General features: G+C 31.7%; 1 protein-coding gene across 1 annotated transcript in view; it reads right to left on the reverse strand.

Moving 5' to 3' along the window:
• Eys (eyes shut homolog) overlaps positions 1 to 20,192 on the reverse strand; it is a 1,560,564-nt gene that overhangs the window by 1,539,135 nt on the left and 1,237 nt on the right. Inside the window, 1 exon segment of the mRNA XM_015487393.2 lies at positions 17,593 to 17,706. Coding sequence (XP_015342879.1) covers positions 17,593 to 17,706 — 114 coding nt within the window.

Consider the following 20,192-nt stretch of genomic DNA (forward strand, 5'->3'; position numbering starts at 1 on the left):
AAAAAAAAAAAAAATTATATATATATATATTTATATTCACTTTCTTATAGTTCAAATTGATTTGATCCAAATATGAATAAAAAGCTACAATTTTCTTGAAATTGATACGGTTGGTAGAATTGAAAGTCCTTCACAGCTCAACTTCCTTCTGTCATGTTAAGAAGACAAAGGTGGCCTCTCTACACTGGTCTGTACATTCTTTATCACAGAAGGTGTAGACCATTAGCTCAAAAGCCTAGTAGTTCCAAAACCAAACTTTTACACATTTAGTTGCTTCAAATAGAGCCCTGATAATCATAATTTTTAGATTCTGGGCCCCAACCTACTACTATTGCCCTTTGGGATTCCTAATGATACCACTGGTTACCTTGACGGGTCCTGATTCACTGAATGCTCAAGTATAACACCAGGGAAGCACGCCAGGCAAGTGTAGACTAGAAAGTAAGAAGCTTTATTTAAAGGAGAGTAGAACAGTCTTCTCTGGGTGGAATCTGAGGGATGAGGAAGTCCCATACTTTTTATATCTGAAGCTTTCTTTGTCCCTCTTTATTCCTCTCCTTTATCTTGTTTATTTTCCTTCATCCTGAATGTGATGGGGGATGTAGGTGGGAAGGCCAAAAGGTGGGAAACAGGTGAGCTGATGGGACTGAGGAGAAGTGATGGGGAAAGAAGGGAGCCCAGGGCAAATTAATTAGTAATCCCTTATTTGCTAGGAGTTGCTTCCTTAACAGTTCTTTAGGATGGGCAGTATAGGCTCGGCTTTGGGGACATTAACATTTCAGTCTCCCAGGTGCAGCTTCTGATTCCTGGACTCAAATCAGACTTCATTTTTTTCTATCAGACCCAATATCAGACCAATCTCACTAAGTTCCTATCTTTAAATCTGGCTTCACTATCTCTCAGCTGCATTGCTTCACCATATTGCCAAGATATCAAAGCCTTCTCTACAATTCCCCTCTTTTCCACATGCTCTCTGGGCTGTGGTTCTTTAGCTTTTGACAGTTTTGATGTGAGGGTCTTCCTTTTGCATGGAATCCTAAACATACCAAATAAAACTCATTTAGGGCTACTGCCCCCACTTGACTATATGTTTCTCCTTGGTCAGCCATAAAATCTTTAAACTTGCTGTACCTTCCCAAGTTTTAAGGGATTACATAAATTTAAAAAATATTTCATACCATGACAAGCTACTAGCACAGAATTTTTTGAGTGGCTGAATGAAAAAAAGAATAAAGAAAACCTACAAAACCAGCAATAATGAAAAGGCCAACCAACAGAAACTCAAAAAAATTACTTAATATCTGGAAAACAGTTTAACTATTTTCTATAAATTTAAACATATAGTTACCATACGACCTAGAAAAGCCAGTCTTGTGTACTTTCTGTAGGAATTAAATATAGAATTAACATAGAAATTAAAACATAAATCCTATACAATAAAAATCATGAATATCATAGAAATAATAATAAAAGTGAAATAATTTTCATATCTTCAAATGAGTGAACATCTCATTTAATTCATAACAAATTTTGAAACATTTGAATAAGGGTCACTACTCAGAAAAATTAATGAGCTATGAAATCATGCAAGACTTGAATGAATATCAAAAATACTACACTAAGTAAAAGAAGTCAATCTCAAAGTTTATGAATGTATGTATGATACTTTTATATAATGCTCTTGGAAAGACAAGCTATGATGACAAGATCAGGGCAACAGTTACTATGTTTTGAGATGAGGAAAGGATTGATTACATAGGGGTAGTCTGTAGGAATTTGGGGGTGATGAAATGCAGTGTATTAATTGTAATGGAGCTTACACAAATATATACATGCCATATAACTGTTCAACTATGCAGTCAATTGGTATGCTACATTAAAAAGTTGAGATTAAAAAAAATTGACTGTGAAAGTCATGGTGGTGCACAGCTATAATCACACTGACTTAGAAGGTTGAGGCAGGAGGATCACGAATTTGAGGCCAGCCTCAGCAAGTTAGTAAGGTCCTAAGCAACTTAGCAAGATGAAAAAAATAAAAATAAAAATAAGAAAGGGCTGGGGATGTAGCTCAGGAATTCCATACCTGGTTTTAAAAAGATTACACTGAAAGACAAAACAAAGTTTTTGTTTTCTAGGATTTTGTTTGTTTTTACTACTTGGAGTGTTAGTACTAGTGTTAGTACTAGTCAAATACTCTACCACTGAGCTACATTTCCAGCCAACAAAGTATTCTTAAAATTACATTTATAACATATCTTTTCCTCAAACTGTGAATTTCTCTTCCACAACATGGAAGCAACTAAACTGTGGAAATATTACACTATTATTATGACTATATTTTTATTTGACATTATGATTCTTAAATTTGGTATCAGCCCTAAAGTTTAAAATTCCATGAAATCTTTCATTAAATTTAAACTTAATTATCACACAATATATTATTTTCAGCATGTCAAATTTTTAACCTAGATACACTTTCTGATTTCATTATTTTTATAATTAATTTTGCTGAAAAATTATTTTCTATAATTCAGTAATCAAGTTTTCCTCCTGATCTATTTTTTTTCAAAACAATATTATATCATGGAGAATTTTTTTTTTCTCACCTAGATTATTGAAGGAAATATTTAACTGTTTTCCCTGGTCTATGCTTGTTTTCATCCCTCTTATAATTGTCTCTTACCTCAGCAGCTAGAATTCTCAAACATAGCAAAACATCTTATGTCTCAGCTCAAAACTCTACTAGTGGCTATTTCAAGGTCAAAATTAGAGTCTTCAAGGTGATCCCTAAGGACCTCTCTCTCATTGACTTTTCTGACACCATTCGCTAAACCTTCCACTATTCTCATTGTATTCCACACATGTTCTTATCTTAGGAACAATGCATGAGCTGATTTTTTGTCTAGAATTTTTTTCCCCAAACACCTGCAATGTCTAATTGCCTTAGATCTTCTAAATCTTATAGAAATAAAAAACGAAGCAAAACTAAAACCATTATCCCCATGAAATGTCTCATTTAGATCTCTGAAGGAAGATCTTTAATGTCTTTCACAGATGTTAAAATTGTAGAAGTCTATGGGGATCTGGGATTGTGGCTCAGTGGCAGAGTGCTTGCCTCACATGTGTGGGGCACTGGGTTCGATCCTTAGCACCACATAAAAATAAATAAATAAAAGTATTGTGTCCATCTAAAATTTAAAAAAATAAATTTAAAAAAAGTCTATGGATATAACAGTGGAAATATTTTAATAGTCTTAATATTTTATGTGCTTTATCTGGAGAAACCAAATTATGTGAAGAAGAATGGATATACCTTCTATTTCTCCATTAATTTTTCTCTGAACAAGAGAAGAAATAAAATTAAATTAATATTTTCTTTTTGGGGTTAACATAATAAAAATTATTCTTATTAAGTTTGAACTTCTAATAAACTATTAAGTCAGTATAAGTTTGTCCCATTCAACATATGAGAGATGCTTATTCTAAAGACTCAATATTTATCTGTAATTAAAATTTAAATGCACTTTACTTTTATTTTTTAATTATAGAATTCCTAATAGAATGCTTCAAATTCTTTGACACCATGAACTCTATTAGGCATTATATTGCAAGAAATATGGTAATCACCAATTTTTTATTCCAAAAGTAAACAGTAAAGATGCTGTTCAAATATTATGAATAATTCAGAAACATTTTTCAACAGAATTATGTTAGTTACATTTTAAGTCTTTATAAAACATATTTCCACTAAGGCAAATCTAACTAGTACTATTTTCATGTATTCTGTTATCAAGTATTTTTGGTCAGTAAATCTAAAAATAGAATGAAACTCAATAATGGAAGAAAATGTGTATTCTTTCAGGTTCATCAGAAGTATATAAACTTTCATTGATAATAAAATGCCATTTTCCCTTTAAAATTATTATTTATTATTTTTTTAACATTTTGAATTTATGTTTCTCATAGAGGCAATAGAAACACTTTTGCCTTAATACTTGTAAATACTATCCAGCAGAATAAAAAAATAGTCAAAAAAGCCAGAGAAATTCAAACCTCAATAAATCTCTCACTATCCTCAGAGAACTTTCTTCCTCTGCTATACTTAGCTATTTCTTCTGCCAAGCATCTGTTGAGGAAATGATGTAAGTAAAATTTCAAAGATTTTAAGTCCCTAGCTGTAGCCTAAATTTAGAAATTACCAGATTGCACTGTGACTTAAAATCATATTAAAGAAAAATTCACAAGTTTCTCCTATGTGGTATTTTAAAATTTATTTCTCATTTTAAAACTTTTTATATATTAGAGGTTTGGACTATAGTTCTTTTTCAGTTCTTTTTTAAGAAATGGGTATTTTTAGAAGACTGCATGTTGATACCATCTTCCTTAAATTCTACCTACTTTAAAGGATCAGAAGCTAGCAACAAAAGGGTCTATGCCAGCAACTGAAATGCCATCTCAAGCCTAGCATCAGGGAGGAAAATTTGCTGACATCTTTAATCTTTAAAAATCTTTCTTCTACCCCTGGTAACCAGTGGGCTTAATATTTTTAAAATCACCAAATATTTCTGAGCTTTTTTTCTATCTAATAGGTATGATGAGGAATATAATATCAATTATCATAAAGCATCAAGAATTAAATGTAAATAATGAATAATACACAGTGACCATGGTTCTCAGTATAGAGAAAGTATTAATAAACAATATCTATTTTTATAATCACTGTTATTTCAATTTAATGTATTAGATTAAATTGTGACCATGGTGCTCAGTATAGAGAAAGTATTAATAAACAATATCTATTTTTATAATCACTGTTATTTCAATTTAATGTATTAGATTTGTTTTACAATTTTTGAAGCTAGCTATCTTTGATACTAGAACAAATCTAACATATACTACTTTTTTGCATTAAAAGCAATAGTAATTTAAATATTAAATGTTAATATATAGTTACTGTTTTAGCCAGTACAAAAGCACAAAAATAATTTGAAATTGCTCAGCACAGATCAGTCTTTACACACACACACACACACACACACACAGAATTTACATATTTGAAAGTCACTGAGGTCTTATAAACCCTGTAAGAGTGGGAAAACATTTTTCAAGTTTATGTTTTTTTCTTAAAATACTGTGCATTAAGATGGTAACAAAATGGGAGACATTTTATAAATATTTTACAACAGGTAAAGAAAAGAATTTCTTGTCATAAAAGCAATGCAGTAGCAAATGATATAACAGAGCTACATTCTGTAAGCTAGTCAGTAATAGTCATATTCAATTTTTTCTGCCATTGATCTTCTTTTTATATACCCAGGGTAATTGTAAGTTTACCCATTAAGGATATTTAAAATACTAAAGTAAATATCTGGAAACTCAAGATTATATGATTAAACTTACATATAATGGAACATTAGTAAAATTCTGTGAAGAATCAAAACAGATCAAAACAAACTTTTAAAAATATAAAATGCTATCAAGTATCTTTTCAACCATAATACAAAACAAACAAAAAACCAAGAGTTTGGGATGGTAAAAGAAGATAAGTATAAAGCATTTGCATAGCACATGAGGTATTTGTTCTGATAAATAAATAAATCTAGATATCAATAACAAGAAAAATTTTGGAAGTTATACAAATACATTGAAATTAAACAATGTAGTTTTGAATGATCAATGTGTCAAGGAAGAATCAACAGGAAAATTTATACATTTTTTGAAACAAGTGAAAATGGAGACATAACAACAAACCCCACAGGATACACCAAAAGCTGAACCAAGAGGAAGTTTTTTGCAAAAAAAAAAAAAATGCCCATGGGGTTGGTGGCAGGAGGACAGAAAGATCTTAAATAAATACTATATTAATATCTCATAGAAGGAGAAACATACCAAAGACAGTAGAAGGAAAGAAAAAAATAATGATCAGAGTAGAGATAAAAGAAATAGTGTCTTGAATAAATAGTGTAAAACAAACAAACAAGCAAAGAAACAGTTCAGTGAAGAGATTAAAAAAATAGGTAAACCCTTAGCTAGATTAGCTAAGGAAAACAGAAAACACAAATAAATAATATCAGAGATGAAAATGGAGAAATAACAAGTAATAGTGTATAAATGCAAACAATTGCTAGCAATGACAATGAACAATTCATGCCAATTCATTTGGTAGCCTAAAAATAACTTGAATACATATAGCTTACCAATGTGGACAAATGAAGAAATAGAAACCCATGAACACAACAATAACAAGTAATAAAATTGAATCATAATCCCAGAAGCTCAGGAGGCTGAGGCAGGAGGGTTGCAAGTTCAAAGCCAGCGTCATCAAAAGTGAAGCAATAAGCAACAACTCAATGAGACCCTGTCTCCAAATAAAATACAAAATAAGGCTGGGGATGTGTCTCAGTGATCAAGTGTCCTTGAGTTCAATCCCTGGTACATGCTTGCAAAAAAAAAAAAAAGAAAAAGAAAAGAAAGAATCAAATTAAATTTTCCTTCCAATGGAAAGTTTAAAATGGGCACCATGGCATACCACCTGTATTTCCAGCTACTCATGAAGCTGAGGCAAGAAGATCCCAAGTTCCAGGACAACCTTGAAACTGACAGAAATTAGAACTCCTCTGAAACTGAGAACAACTTCCTTATGCTGAGAGAGCTAAAACTCCCTGGCCTGAGAGGCCCTGGGAAACTGAAATTAGAGATTGTCCCCTGCCCCACCTGTCTATCACAAGCTAACTAAATATGTATATTTCCTCCTTTCTTTCTCACTTTCCTGCCTCTTCCTTTAAAAAGCTATCCTCACTTTCAAAACCTCCCTAGATGTAATCTTTGAAACAAAAAACAAACAAACAAAAGTTTCTTCTATCTTTCTTCAAAGCTGGCTCTGAGGGACTGTGAGAGTGCTTGCCCAGCATATATTCAATTCCTAGTACCCCAAGATTAAATAAATAAATAAATAAAGCAAACTGGCTTTGAGTAAAGCCTATCTTCCTACCTAGTCTCTTCCTCCAGGCATATTAGTACCACAGAGCAACAGCCTTAGTGTCTTACTGAGACCCAGACTCAACATTAAAAAACAAAAGGAAACCAAAAACAAATATAAAAACAACAAATTGGCAACTAGAATCATCACTCTGTGGTAGAATGCTGCTAAGTTCCATTTCTTGTACAAAAGAAGAAAAAAAAACAAAGCCTAGGCTCAGAGAGCCTTACTGCTAAGGTCTGCCAAATATTTAATACAGAACTAATACTAATTCTTCTTAATTTGTTCCAGAAATAGAATTAGAAAAATACTTCCAAACCATCCTATGATGCCAGCATTCCCTTTCATTAAAATCATATAAGGATATACACAAAGTAACACAAATCGAACAAAACACACAAAACCCCAAAACAAAACCAAAAAACTGCAAGCCAATACTGATGAACACAGGGACAAAATCCTCAACAAAAGACATAGAAACTTAATCCAACAGCATGTTAAAAACATTATTCACTATCATCAATGTGATTCATATCAAGAATGAAAGGATTAACATATGAAAATTAATAATGGACATAAATTACAGGATCATGTCAATAGATATAGAATAGGCATTTGATACAATTCGCTATCCCTTCATGATAAAATTGAAGGGATGAATATACCTCAAAATGGTAATACTATTTATAATATGCCATTGCATAACACACTCAACCTGTGGAAGTCCTAGTTTAAGCAATTAGGAAAAAGAAAGAAATCAAGGGCATCTAATGAGAAAATTAGTTGATTGTTTTGATTTGGGGTTTGAGCCCTAGCACCACAAAATCTACTCTTGCAGGTGATAAGATCTTATACATTTTAAAAAAATTCCATCAAAAACTATTAGAAATATTGAATAAATTCATTATAATTGCAGTACCACGAAATCTAAAAATTCACAATGTCATATCATTTTACCTAATTAAGTATAACTATGATCAGAAAGACAAAAAAATAATAAGCACTGGCTCGGATGCAGAGAAAAGGGAACCCTTGCACACTTTTGGTGGAAATTTAAATTAATGTAGTCATCTGGAAAACAGTATGAAGGTAATTTAAAAAATAAAAAATAGAACTACCATATGATACATTAGTCCCACTGCTGGATATATATATCTACTGGAATGAATCCATATGTGGAAGAGACATCTATACTCCTGTTTCATTGAAACACTATTTCCAATAGACAAGAAATACAAACTACCTAAAGGTCCATGAACTGATGAATAGATAAAGAAAAAGTGGCATACATACACAAAGGAATAAAAGTTAAAAAATTGGTCTCATAGAAGTTGAGAGTAGAATGGTGGTTACCAATGTCAGGCAGAGTGAGAGGAAGGGAGAAATATGAAATGTTGATCAGTGAATAATAATCCTAGATACGAGAAAGAAGCTCTTGTGTGCTTTTGTATAGTAGCATGATTATAGATAACAATAATATAATAAATGTTTTAAAAAGCTAGGAAAGAAATTTTGAAAGATTTTAACATGAATAAATGATGGGCATTTGAGGAGATAGGTAAGTTTTACCAGATTAAATATTTTACAATATGTACAATATCAAAATATCATGTTATCCCATTAACATATGTAATTTGGGGGAGGTACCAGGGATTGAACTCAGGGTCACCTGACCACTCAGCCACATCCCCAGCCCTATTTTGTGTTTTTCTTAAAGACAGGATCTCATTAAGTTGCTTATTGCCTCGCTTTTTGCTGAGGCTAACTTTGAACTCGTTATCCTCCTGCCTCAGGCTCCCAAGCGGCTGGGATTACAGGAATACACCACAGTGCCCAGCTTCAATTATTGTTTTTATGTACAAGTGAAAATAAATTTAAAATAATAAAAATTGGGGGGAGCAAAATGTTTATTTTGAAATAATCTTACATTTCATTGCTGATAGGCAGCCAAATAATAAATATTCTATGAACAAATCTTGAAAAGGTTAAGAAGGTAATAACTATTTTTTTTTTCTTTTGGTGGTACTGGGGATTGAAAATACTAGGCAAATTATACCACTGGTCTTCATTCCTAATCCTTTTATTTTTATTAGAGAAAGGGTCTCACTAACTTGCCCAGGCTGGCCTTCAACATGTGATCCTTGATGCTCCTGCTTCAGCCTCCCAAGTGGCTGGGATTACAGGCATATGCCATTGTGCCTGGCTAATAGAGCAATATTTTAAAATTAATATCAGGTATTCTGTAACAAGGTCTTTTTACCTCTAAAATAAACAGGTGCATGACCTATGTTATACAGCACATAAAATATATATCTTTTTATATGTTTATAAACATGTCTCATGCTCTTTATATATGTATAAACAGATAGAGACTCACACATACATGCACACATGCAAATTCACAAGCATTTCTTTCAGTTAAAATCTCTTCACAAAATAATTCGAGAGCTCTGTGTCCCAAATTTAGAACACAATAAATAATTAAGTACTATCATAGAACTAATTGCATGCTTTTAGTTATTTATTTCTTACCATATTAAATAATATTATTTATTTTAGAAGTAGTATACCTACTGAGGGTAATGAGTGTTTTAGTCAGCTTTTTCGCTCCTGTGACTAAAAGGTCTGACCAGAACAATTTTAGGTGCAAATTTTTATTTGGCAACTCACGGTTTTCAGAGGTATCAATCCAGAGACAGTAGGCTCCATTCCTCTGGGCCTAAGGTAAGGCTGAACATCATGGCAGAAGAGTGTGGCAGAGGGAAACAGCTCACATGATGATCAGTAAGCTGAGAGAGACTCCACTCTCTAGTTACAAAATATATACCCCATAGCCCCACCCTCAATGAACCACTTCCTCCAGCCACAACCCACCTGCCTCCAGTTACCACTCAGTCAGTCCCATCAGGGATCAATTTACTGATTTGTTCAAAGATCTAATCCAACCATTTGTCCTCCAAACCTTGCATTGTCTCACACATGAATTTTGGGGGATTACCACCTCTAAACCATAACAATGAGTTAAGCAAAACTTTTGCCAGGACAAATAAAGCATGGGGATTATTATCCTCTAGGAACAATTGCTTGCCTGCACACAGGCTTGATAGGTTTTAAGAAACTTAAGTTCTATGTAGTCCTGTCTCTTAAGGGTAATTTGGAGGCTTTAGTGTCAAAATATAGTCTACTGTCATGTATATCTTAAAACAAAAAATAAATGCATGTTTTAAAACTGAAGATTAATATGCTTAATGCATATATTTGTTTTAGAAAATAAGAGAAACAAATGGAATTCTGTGAATGGTGCACCATAAAACGTCTAAGTTCAAGTGCATTTTGTCATCAAAGTTGATGTACCAGTGTTAGATAGACAAACATATAATTAGAATAAATTTGAGTGCATAAGTGACAGAAAAATAAGTTAACCTTCTTTTCCATACTTACTTAACTGATCTGTACTTACCTGTACATCTTAATTTAATTTTTTTATCTGAGACCACTTTAAGCTACTTTTAAATTTGATGAAAAATTTTACTAAATGGTGGCATAATTTGAGTTCAAAATGAATTAATCACTTGCTAATATTTATCTTTAATATGGAAGTGGTCATCTATCAGAGATCTTTTATAAAACTGGTTCTGAACCCAAAAAAAGAAAAATAAAATACATATGAAATTTACTGGGTTATTCAGGTACGACTGACCACAATAAAGCAAGTTGTAAAAATGCGGAATTTCTGATCACTCTAATCAAATCAACAAGTTCAAGACATCAAGTATGGCTCTATCTATTAAAAGGGTTATGACAGATTAGTAATTTTGCATAATGGCTCTATAACTAGCATGTAAAAGTTCAGTGTCATGGAGAATCAACAAACAAAATAGAATAAGGAATTTTCCTGTCCAGTAAATGTATTAGTATTCATAAGTTCAACCTTCTATTTTCATTTTCAAGTTTTTATACTAAATAAAAATCACAGCCATATGTCAAAAATGTTCTTGTATACAAAAAAAAAGTTTATGGTTTTTCTCCATAAAACACATTTCAGCATCCCAAGATGGAGTAATTAGAGAGATGTTTCTGCATAGAATTCTATAAATTGTCACACCTGTTTAGTTGAACAAAAATTGAAAATATGCAGCCTTCAGCAGAATTCAAGAACTCATTAAAAGACATACTTCACCAGCAGAAATTACCTAATATAAGAAACACATCAGTCATTTTCAGGCAGTCATCAAATGATTTTTAAATCACTGAAACTGGCAAATCAGAAGTGGAAAATTATCACAATTATATAAGCAGTATTACTTTGATGTAAAGAACATCTATCACCAATGATAGCCAATTCAAATTCTACAAGGGGGGGGGGCATTGGGGCTTTCAATATTACAAGGCTAAAAATAGGTATGATATATTTTTTTTTCATTTTAAAACAAAGAAGGCAATGATGTAATATTCTTGGTATAAAAATTGAACATACTTGGATTAAAAAATAAGCAGGTATTCATATTTTCCTTACGGCCATTTTTTAATAGACCCTGTATTTTATTTTAAGAGATGACATATTTCTTTCAATATTTTTTACAGTATTCTAACAAAACACGGAGAGAGCACTGTTATTCTGTCTATAATAGTGTATGATGCTTAAGTATAAGCCTTTGCCTCAAGATGAAAAAAAAAATTGCCTCATACCTATTCTTAAGTACATTCATCAGAATAGAATCATACTTTGAAATCCCTTTAAGATTAAGAACATCCTCTCTATTTCTTCCTGTCTTCATTATCAAACATTTATTCAAAACCTTGTATGTGCTACTGGATATGGCTGTAAATCTGAATAGATCATGGACCTGGTTGTCAAGGACTTTGTAAATCAGTAAGAAGAATTAAGGAGGTAGATTTAAAGAAGTAAAGAAAGAAAGACTTTTAGAAAATATGTAAAATATGAGCAATAGTTGAGAAAATGTGAGTTTGTATAATTCGTTTATTACATGATCATTAGAACTATTTGATAAGAGTGGTTGGCTAGTTTAGAGAAGTTTTGAGAACTGTTTATGAGAGAGAGTAGATGGAAGTCACTTAAGTAAACACTGAAATGGCAGGATCAAGGACCCTAGAAATGACTGTGTTAGCAAAACAGAAGAACTAAACACTGGGTGAGGATTTGTGGCAAGCAATGGCAAAAGTAGCAGCACATAAAACAAATTGCTCACTATGTGTCTTTCACTGAGAAGTTTAGATAAATTGTTTCATTTGATCTTCAGAGAAACCCATGAGGTGAGTATTGACAACTCTTATGGTTTTAGAAAACAGGAAATTAAATTTAGAGAGCTTATATACTATTCTAAAGATCAAATATACAGGTAGAGGTGGAGATGATCTCAGAACACCAACCTGTGCATTTCCAGTTGCAATACTACACGCCCTGTAGTATTAGTATACAGTGCACCTCATTCATTTTGCATGGCAGACAGGGAAGATGGATGTTATTCCCTCCTGTTATTGCAGAAGTAGTAATCCAAGATTAGAGAGCTGAAATTTGTACATGCAAGTCCCAGTGTCTCATAACCAAGCTTGTATCTCTATCCAGTCCATATTCTTTCCATTATATAACATACAAAGGAAAAAACAACTAGAGACTTTGAAAATAGAAAATAACTTTTAAAAAGGTGCTTTGGCAGTACTGTGTTGAACTGTTTGACCTGGACAAAATATATTTATCATACCGACCCAGTTCTCTTTCTCCCTAAGTTCAAACTCTTCACAGCACTCCATATACTAAAATCTAGTGACTTATAGATTTGAATTTGAGTTTTGAATAGTCATATAACACAGTGATGTCATCATCATTTTATAAGAAGTTCATCTTTATGCCTAATTATATATACTTAACTTTAGTTTATCACAAATTATATTTCTATTTGATACATTCTGTTTAGTATCATTGAAGAGTTACCTCTTTCAATGAATACAAATAATGTTTCTGAAGACTAAGACGGGTGGAAAGACAAAAAGACAGACATAGAGGACAGAGTTGTGCTGACATTTGTGATTCTTTTTCAAATGAACTCTCTTGTAGAATACTATAAAAGCTCTACATAAAAACACACAAACAGAAACTTCAAAGTTTTCAAAAAGTAAACAAAACAAGGTACAATTAGCAAGTACAAGTACATTTTTTTAAAAAAGTTGGTTAACAGAAATGATCTCATCAGAAGAACACACAGAAAAATGACTGAACTAAAATGAATAGAACCTCAGCAACTGGTATGCGTCTACCATACATGCAACTGTACAAGGAAAGGACAGGGATATTTTGGTAGTAAAACTGATTTAATTATAAGGGTCTAAAACTTCTCCAGTATAGTAAAAAATATTGCCTTACAAATCCAAGAAGCTTGGTTATTGTTACTGGTCTTAAATATCAGGATTAAGCCCTTGCTACCCGAATCTTAAACACCCAAGAAACACAGAGGCAAGGATGGAAAGCAAGTTTTATTTTAAGAAAGGGACAGAGGCGCAGACTTCTCCAGAGAAGGGAGATCAGAGCCGGGTGCCCACAGGACATGGTTTGTCTTGCTTTTTTATAGACCCCAGAACCCCAGATCTTCTCTTTCTTATCAGTGTATATGCCTAGGGCAGGAAGAAGCAGCACAGTGGTAATCCTTTATGAAGAGAAATGCAATTCCCCAGAAGTGATAGCAACTCCTTGAGCTGGTATTCACCACAATAGAAGAGATACCAGAAGACAACAAATGAAGTTTCAGTTGTTTGTCAGGGTAAAGTAGGCTGGCAGAAGAAATCATTTGTTTGTTCTTGCCTCTTAGTGTTATGTTAGTTTAGATTATACTGTGTTTGATAATACAAGTCAACATCAATGAGGACAGTGATCATAGTTAGCAGAGAATAAAGAAGAAAACTAATACAAAATGAAATTTGACAATGTAAAGGTGATTACAGTTCAGAGTAAATTTACGAAATCCTTTTTATTCAATCTCTAAGAAAACTGTATACATCTTTAAAAGTTTTAGTTTAATTTCACAAAACATTTGCCATAAAACATAATTCCAAACTTTATAATGCTAAACCTTATAGTGAATAATACTTATGTTTATCAGCTCATATACTAAAAATATATTTTTTAAAAAATTTCACTTATAAGAATGAAGTCCAGTTCAATTCTCTACCTGGTAGGGGGTTAGAGCTAGGGTTGAACTGACAGATTAATTTTCCAACCTCCATCAGAGTTAACTCTCAAAATAAGATTAGAAATGAATTATTAAAAATGAAGAAAATGATATCTGATTTAACTCCTGCCAGCTTTTCTTTCTGTGGACAAAATTCCATTCTCCATAAATTCTACCCAGTGGTGGGGATTATGTAAATAGAGAAGTCTAATTTGCATTGGAAATCATTCTGCCTACATTTTGATTTAAACTGAATTCCTTACAGTACTCTTTAGTAGTCAGATTGGATCTCCCGTTTCCTGTCCAGAATGATCCCTAAAGTCACTATACTCTGTTAATTGGTTACTTCTCCAATGCCATGTCAAGTTCTCCATTAAATCACTCATATTGACTCGAGATCTCAGCATGTCTTGCAAATATACCTTCCTGAATCTTGAAACTAAAATTGTACTTTGCAACTTAATATTAAATGAAGACTGAAGAATTTATTTTCTGGAAAATTACTGTTTCCTACACCAAACTATTAATTGAAAGCAAGTGTCAGAAACTGCATATACATAGCTTGAACATTTTAATGTTTCCTTGAAGTGCTAAACAATTATATTTTTAAAATAGTTTGTCAATAAATCTTATGAAGTTACAAAATTAGACTAAATCACTTTAAAATGAATGCATTAAAATATAACATTAATATATAACATTCTTATGCCTGTAGGTTCCTGAAAGTTTTTCAAGAAATCAATAATAATAAATTTAAAATATTAATGTCAAAGCCAAATAAATACATAATTTATATTTTTTTATAATATTGTTTTATGCACACTTTTGTTTGAGGCTTTAAGTCCAAGAATTATGCTGAAAGTATCCTTAATACAGTTACTAGACTGTTTATTTGGGTCCTCATTCTGTTTTTCTCAGGGTAGCACCAGATTATGCTAATGGTATATAAAAAAGAATTTCCAAATTATTAATTCTCCCCAAATATCCATTTACTATTTGGCCTGAATATTTTAACCAAATGCTATTATTCATAGTTGTATTGAAATAAACAAGGATGGCTTTTAATAGATTAGAACTTTGTACTTTAAATTCTACCATGGTTTTCTCTAGGGGTATGAATATACATAATACACAGAAAACTTTTTAACATGAGGATAATCTGGAAAATGAATTGTGATAGTTTACCTCTTTTTCCAATTCCTTTTAAATACACAGTATACTTTAACTCTCATTTAGATACAGTTTGTAGGACTTCAAAGACCTAAGAAGCCACAAAGAACTTATTCCTTTGTATTTCTGGTGGTAAGAAAAGGACAATGATCATTCTGCCCTGATGAGCACACATCAAGCTGGAATTTGTGAGTTAGCTCTATGTTATATGGGACAGAAAAATTGAGGCTGCGCATTCTGAGTTTTTAGTGAGTTATCTGCAATAGAGGTTTGATCATTGATTGTATAAATAAGAGGTCACAAAACTATAACTCTGAGCCAGATGAAACACGCCACCTATTTTTGTAATAGAGGTTAAATTGAAATAGAAATGTTCACTCATTTGCATACTCTATAGCTGTTTTCATATTTCAACAGCATAGTTGAGTTACTGAGATATAGACCATGTATTGAACAAAGTTTAAAATATTTATGATATGGCCTCCACAGGAAAAAAAAAAAAGTTTGCTCTCCCTGGGTATAAACATACAACTATTTACATATTTGTGTCCAAATGGGTATTTCTTACTTTTAAATAAATACTTACATGTAACAAATCCAGAAGATTATCATTTACCTTTTTAATAAAAATAAGTTTTAAATTTGTTTTCCCAGAATGTTGATGATGAAGAAATTATTTGACCTTCAACTATGTCACTATTAATGATGCACATCATTAGGTAAAGGGTATTTGTGATATCACTGTCTCTATAAAAGCCAAAAAATGCATATTAGCAGAAGAATCATTATAACATGTATTTTAAATGTTGATAATTATATTAGAAGATTGCTTCTTGATGATGCATGAGGTTCAGAGGCAGAGTGATTCTTACAAATCTCTTCATGAAACATGTCTTATCATTTAGATCAAATGACTGACCCAGAAATATTTTCCTTAGAACTATTTTCCTATTATTCAAAAATAGTTAATTCCAACAATAGTTTGATTTTTCCTTCAATGTGTTGAATTAAAGTGAAATTTTATAAGTTTCTCATGTTGAAGGCAAGACTTCTGGCAGAATTGAGAATGCAATTATGAATTCAGTAAAAATGCTAAAAAAATAAATGATTTGTTCACACAGTGAAATTATGCACACACAAATTTTGTTTTGAATATTATGATATAACTTTTCTTAACAAATTGAGGAAAGTATTGAGCAGACAAAATTCACATTATGATCCAAATTAGATCTGATATTTGCATCATTTGAATAAAAACTATAGTTGCAAAATTTACCAATGTTAAATATACACACAGTAATGGTACTTTGTGAAAAGCTATTACTGGGGGGGAAAATGCACCATGCAGAGTGTACTTTTTTTCCTGCTGTCAATCAATATTTGGATATCAGAAATATTTAGGCCTCTGAAGAGTAATTTTAATAGTGACTCCAATGGTGAGAGAAGGGTTTTCACATTTTAATAGCAAAGTCCTCCAAATTTTGGTTGCATCTACTTCATATCTCCATCAACTCAGTCAAGTGGAAAGGTATGCAAAAGAAACAGGCAGAAATATCACTATTCTCTGGAATTTGGAAGAAATGGATTTTTTTTTTAATGTGTACTAAAGGAGTTGTTAGGTTTCTAATGATCAATGGAGATACCACAGTCTATGGACATCTTGGAGGGGGACAGATAAGTATTTTCAAGAAAACAGGAAACCAAAGAGTTCAAAGATTAGACAGAATGATTTAAAGACATTTTCCTTGGTGAAACATTTAACCAACAGCTAAGAATCTATTAGCTTAAAAAATGATATCATCTCATTACTTTAAATTAATTTGAGAAGGAATTTTTACAAATTTGCTTAAAAAAAAAGAAAAAAGAGATTTAGAATGGTGTTATCTAAGGAAATAATGTAGATGTAATTATGCTATGTATTTGCAAAATGTGCGCAATTTCTAAAAATATTTTAGTAGTTAGAAAGAAAATATACCTTGTCACGATAAAAAAAAGATGTAGGAACTGATGTCCAAGTTCCCTTTATATTTTTGAAAGCTTACCAGTAGAATCACCTGATTGTATTCACAAAATTGACTTATAAAATTTATTCATGAATAATAATAAGTCACCGTATATAACCTCTAACATTTATTTTTTTCAATAATAAATAAAACATTCAAATTTAATTTGAAATAATTAAGACAAAATTAATTTTTGTGTCTATGTATATGAACATAAAAATATATATGAACATATACATAGGTTTGCATTTCTTACCTGTAAATTGTTCATCACATTCACAAATGAAACTATTAGCTGTAACGTTGCTGCAGGTTCCGTGGATACAAATATGTGGTTGACATTGACCAAATATTTCTGAACAATTTCTACCTATAAAAATGAAAACAAAATTTCAACAACAATATATGCATTGCATCTAAATAGCTGATTATGGCCATCAGTTTTCCTTAAATTTTTTGTTGAGAATAATACAAAAATTTAGGTAAAATAGAATTTAAATTATAAAATAATGTTACATGATGATGTATTTAAATTGAAACAAAAATTAACTTGGATATTTGATATTTTTTTTCATGTTTTGATTTCATCCTGTAATATTCAGTTATTTTCAAATTGTTGATATTTAAGCTTTAATTTCTGTGATAATTCAAATTTTTGATCACATTTTGATGGTATATATCATTCTAATATATAAATATTAATATCTACTGGTACCATTGGAGTGGTAATTTAGAAGGTTTAAATGTGTATTGTGTACTTTACCACCTAAAATAGGAAAGGATTCAAAAGGAGAAAAAGCAGTCTGGATTCTCAGAAGCTGTGTAAAAATACATCTTACACTTTATTTTCTTTGTTGTATAAAATTTTCTAAATCCCACTTACCCATATTCTTGTGGTTCCTTTCTATCATACACCTCAGTCATACCTGGCTATTTGTTCTATACATATTTAATCATCTTATCTTCAAATAATGTTTAATGAAATCCTAAGGTAGGGCCGGTGTACGATTGTTGCTATAAGACAGTTGCACACAATATGCCAATATACCTGCCTTCTACTCACTTACTTGAGTTCTAATTTAATTTGTTCTTGTCTTTTAAATTCCTCATATATTGAGATCTCTGGTTTAGTAATGTAGAATTCTTTCTTCTTCACATCAAAGCAACCCTCAATACAATGAAAATATAAATATAATTGTATACCAAAATGTTATCTAAAGTCTTAACATCCAATATATCTGAGTGTGAATGCATTTGATGTTGACTGAGTATTTGCAGAAGTAAAGAAGTTTCGGATGAGGTCATTAGAAGCTAGCAAGTTGTCACATGCCTATAATCCCAGTGACTCTGGAATCTGAGCCAGGAGAAATACAAGTTGAAGGCCAGTCTTAGAAACTTAGCAAAAGCTTTTCTCAAAACAAAATTAAAAAAAAAAAAAAACACTAAGACTATAACTTAACTTTGTGGAAAATTTTCCCTGAGTTCAATCTCTAGTTAAAAAAAAAATGGTTATTAGGATGGGTCTTAATCAATTTGACTGGTATCAATTGACTAGTATCCTTACAAGAAGTGGAAATTTGAAAATTTGGACACAGACATGTACAGGGGAAAATCAATGTGAAGATATTGTGAGAAGATAGCAATTTACAAACCAAGGAGAGGAACCTCACATGCCAAACCCTTGATCTTGGACCTCTATTGTCCAGGACAGTGAGGAAATAAATTTCTATTGCTTAAGCCAACCAAACTTTTTTTTTTTTTTTTTTTTTTTTTTTGTGGCAGTCAGGGCAAACAAATAAAGTGAACACTCTGAATTTCTTTGGTAATTATACATATGTTGGTGTCTTGATATAAAAATAAGTAAGATTTACATATGGTACATGGTAAAAAATCTGTGGTCAAGTTTTCTTTAAAACTCTTTGGACAGGTTAAAATGTATGCTTTAGAAATTCTCAATTAACACCTTTTCATTCACTCAAAGCAGTTTGTTGAGTGCTATCACTTTTTGTATAACTTGCCTAATTTTAATATCTGATCTACAACAGTGTGAGTTATTGGTATCATCAATGTGAATAGAGTCAAATAACAGTTTGATGACAGTTATGGAAAAATATTCAGTGGAGAGTTTTAGAATTAACTTCTGAAGTGGTGTTTGTTTTTCCCTACCATGGACTATAAAATTACTCTGTGCAAGATTGGCTTAGGTGAGTGCTAAAGCCAATAATGTCTTGTCAAAGTCTTCAATGAAATCTTCAAGCCTAGCTCCAGTAGAATAATCACCAGGCACATGGGAGAAGACCATTGTGAAGTTCTCTAAATGTGCCCAACACAATATGGTGTTTCCAGATATGGTCCACTCCAGATATATCTGCTTCTCAACCTCTTTCCTCTTTAATGACCAAAGTATACTACCAATCAGTTGTTTTCCATTATTATTATTATTATTATTATTATTATTATTATTATCATTGTAAGTATTGCTCTGGTTAATCATCCTGGTCTTAATCTTTTCTCTTATAATTTCCAGTGTCAGATCTGTGGAATTCATGTCAAAAGAATTCTCTCAAAGTCCCTACAGTCAAGATATTCCCTATATTTTTTCAATCTTTCTCGTCATTTTCTTCTAATGACCTAAATTTTCCTCTTAAATTCTCTGGTGGACATTCTTAATATTCCCATTAACCCTTGCTTCGGCCTTAGGTAACAGAATTTACAAAATTCTTAAATTGCCATTCCTGTGGCTTCATCACCCACCAAATTTTCCTTGTCTTTGTCTCTCATTAATCTGGCTAAAACTGATCATTAACATATTATCCTTTTACCAATATTGTCACTTTTTTTACTTTATAGATGCCA

This window comes from Marmota marmota, unplaced genomic scaffold (genome assembly GCF_001458135.2).
Source record: "Marmota marmota marmota unplaced genomic scaffold, marMar, whole genome shotgun sequence".
NCBI classification, from domain to species: Eukaryota; Metazoa; Chordata; class Mammalia; order Rodentia; family Sciuridae; genus Marmota; species Marmota marmota.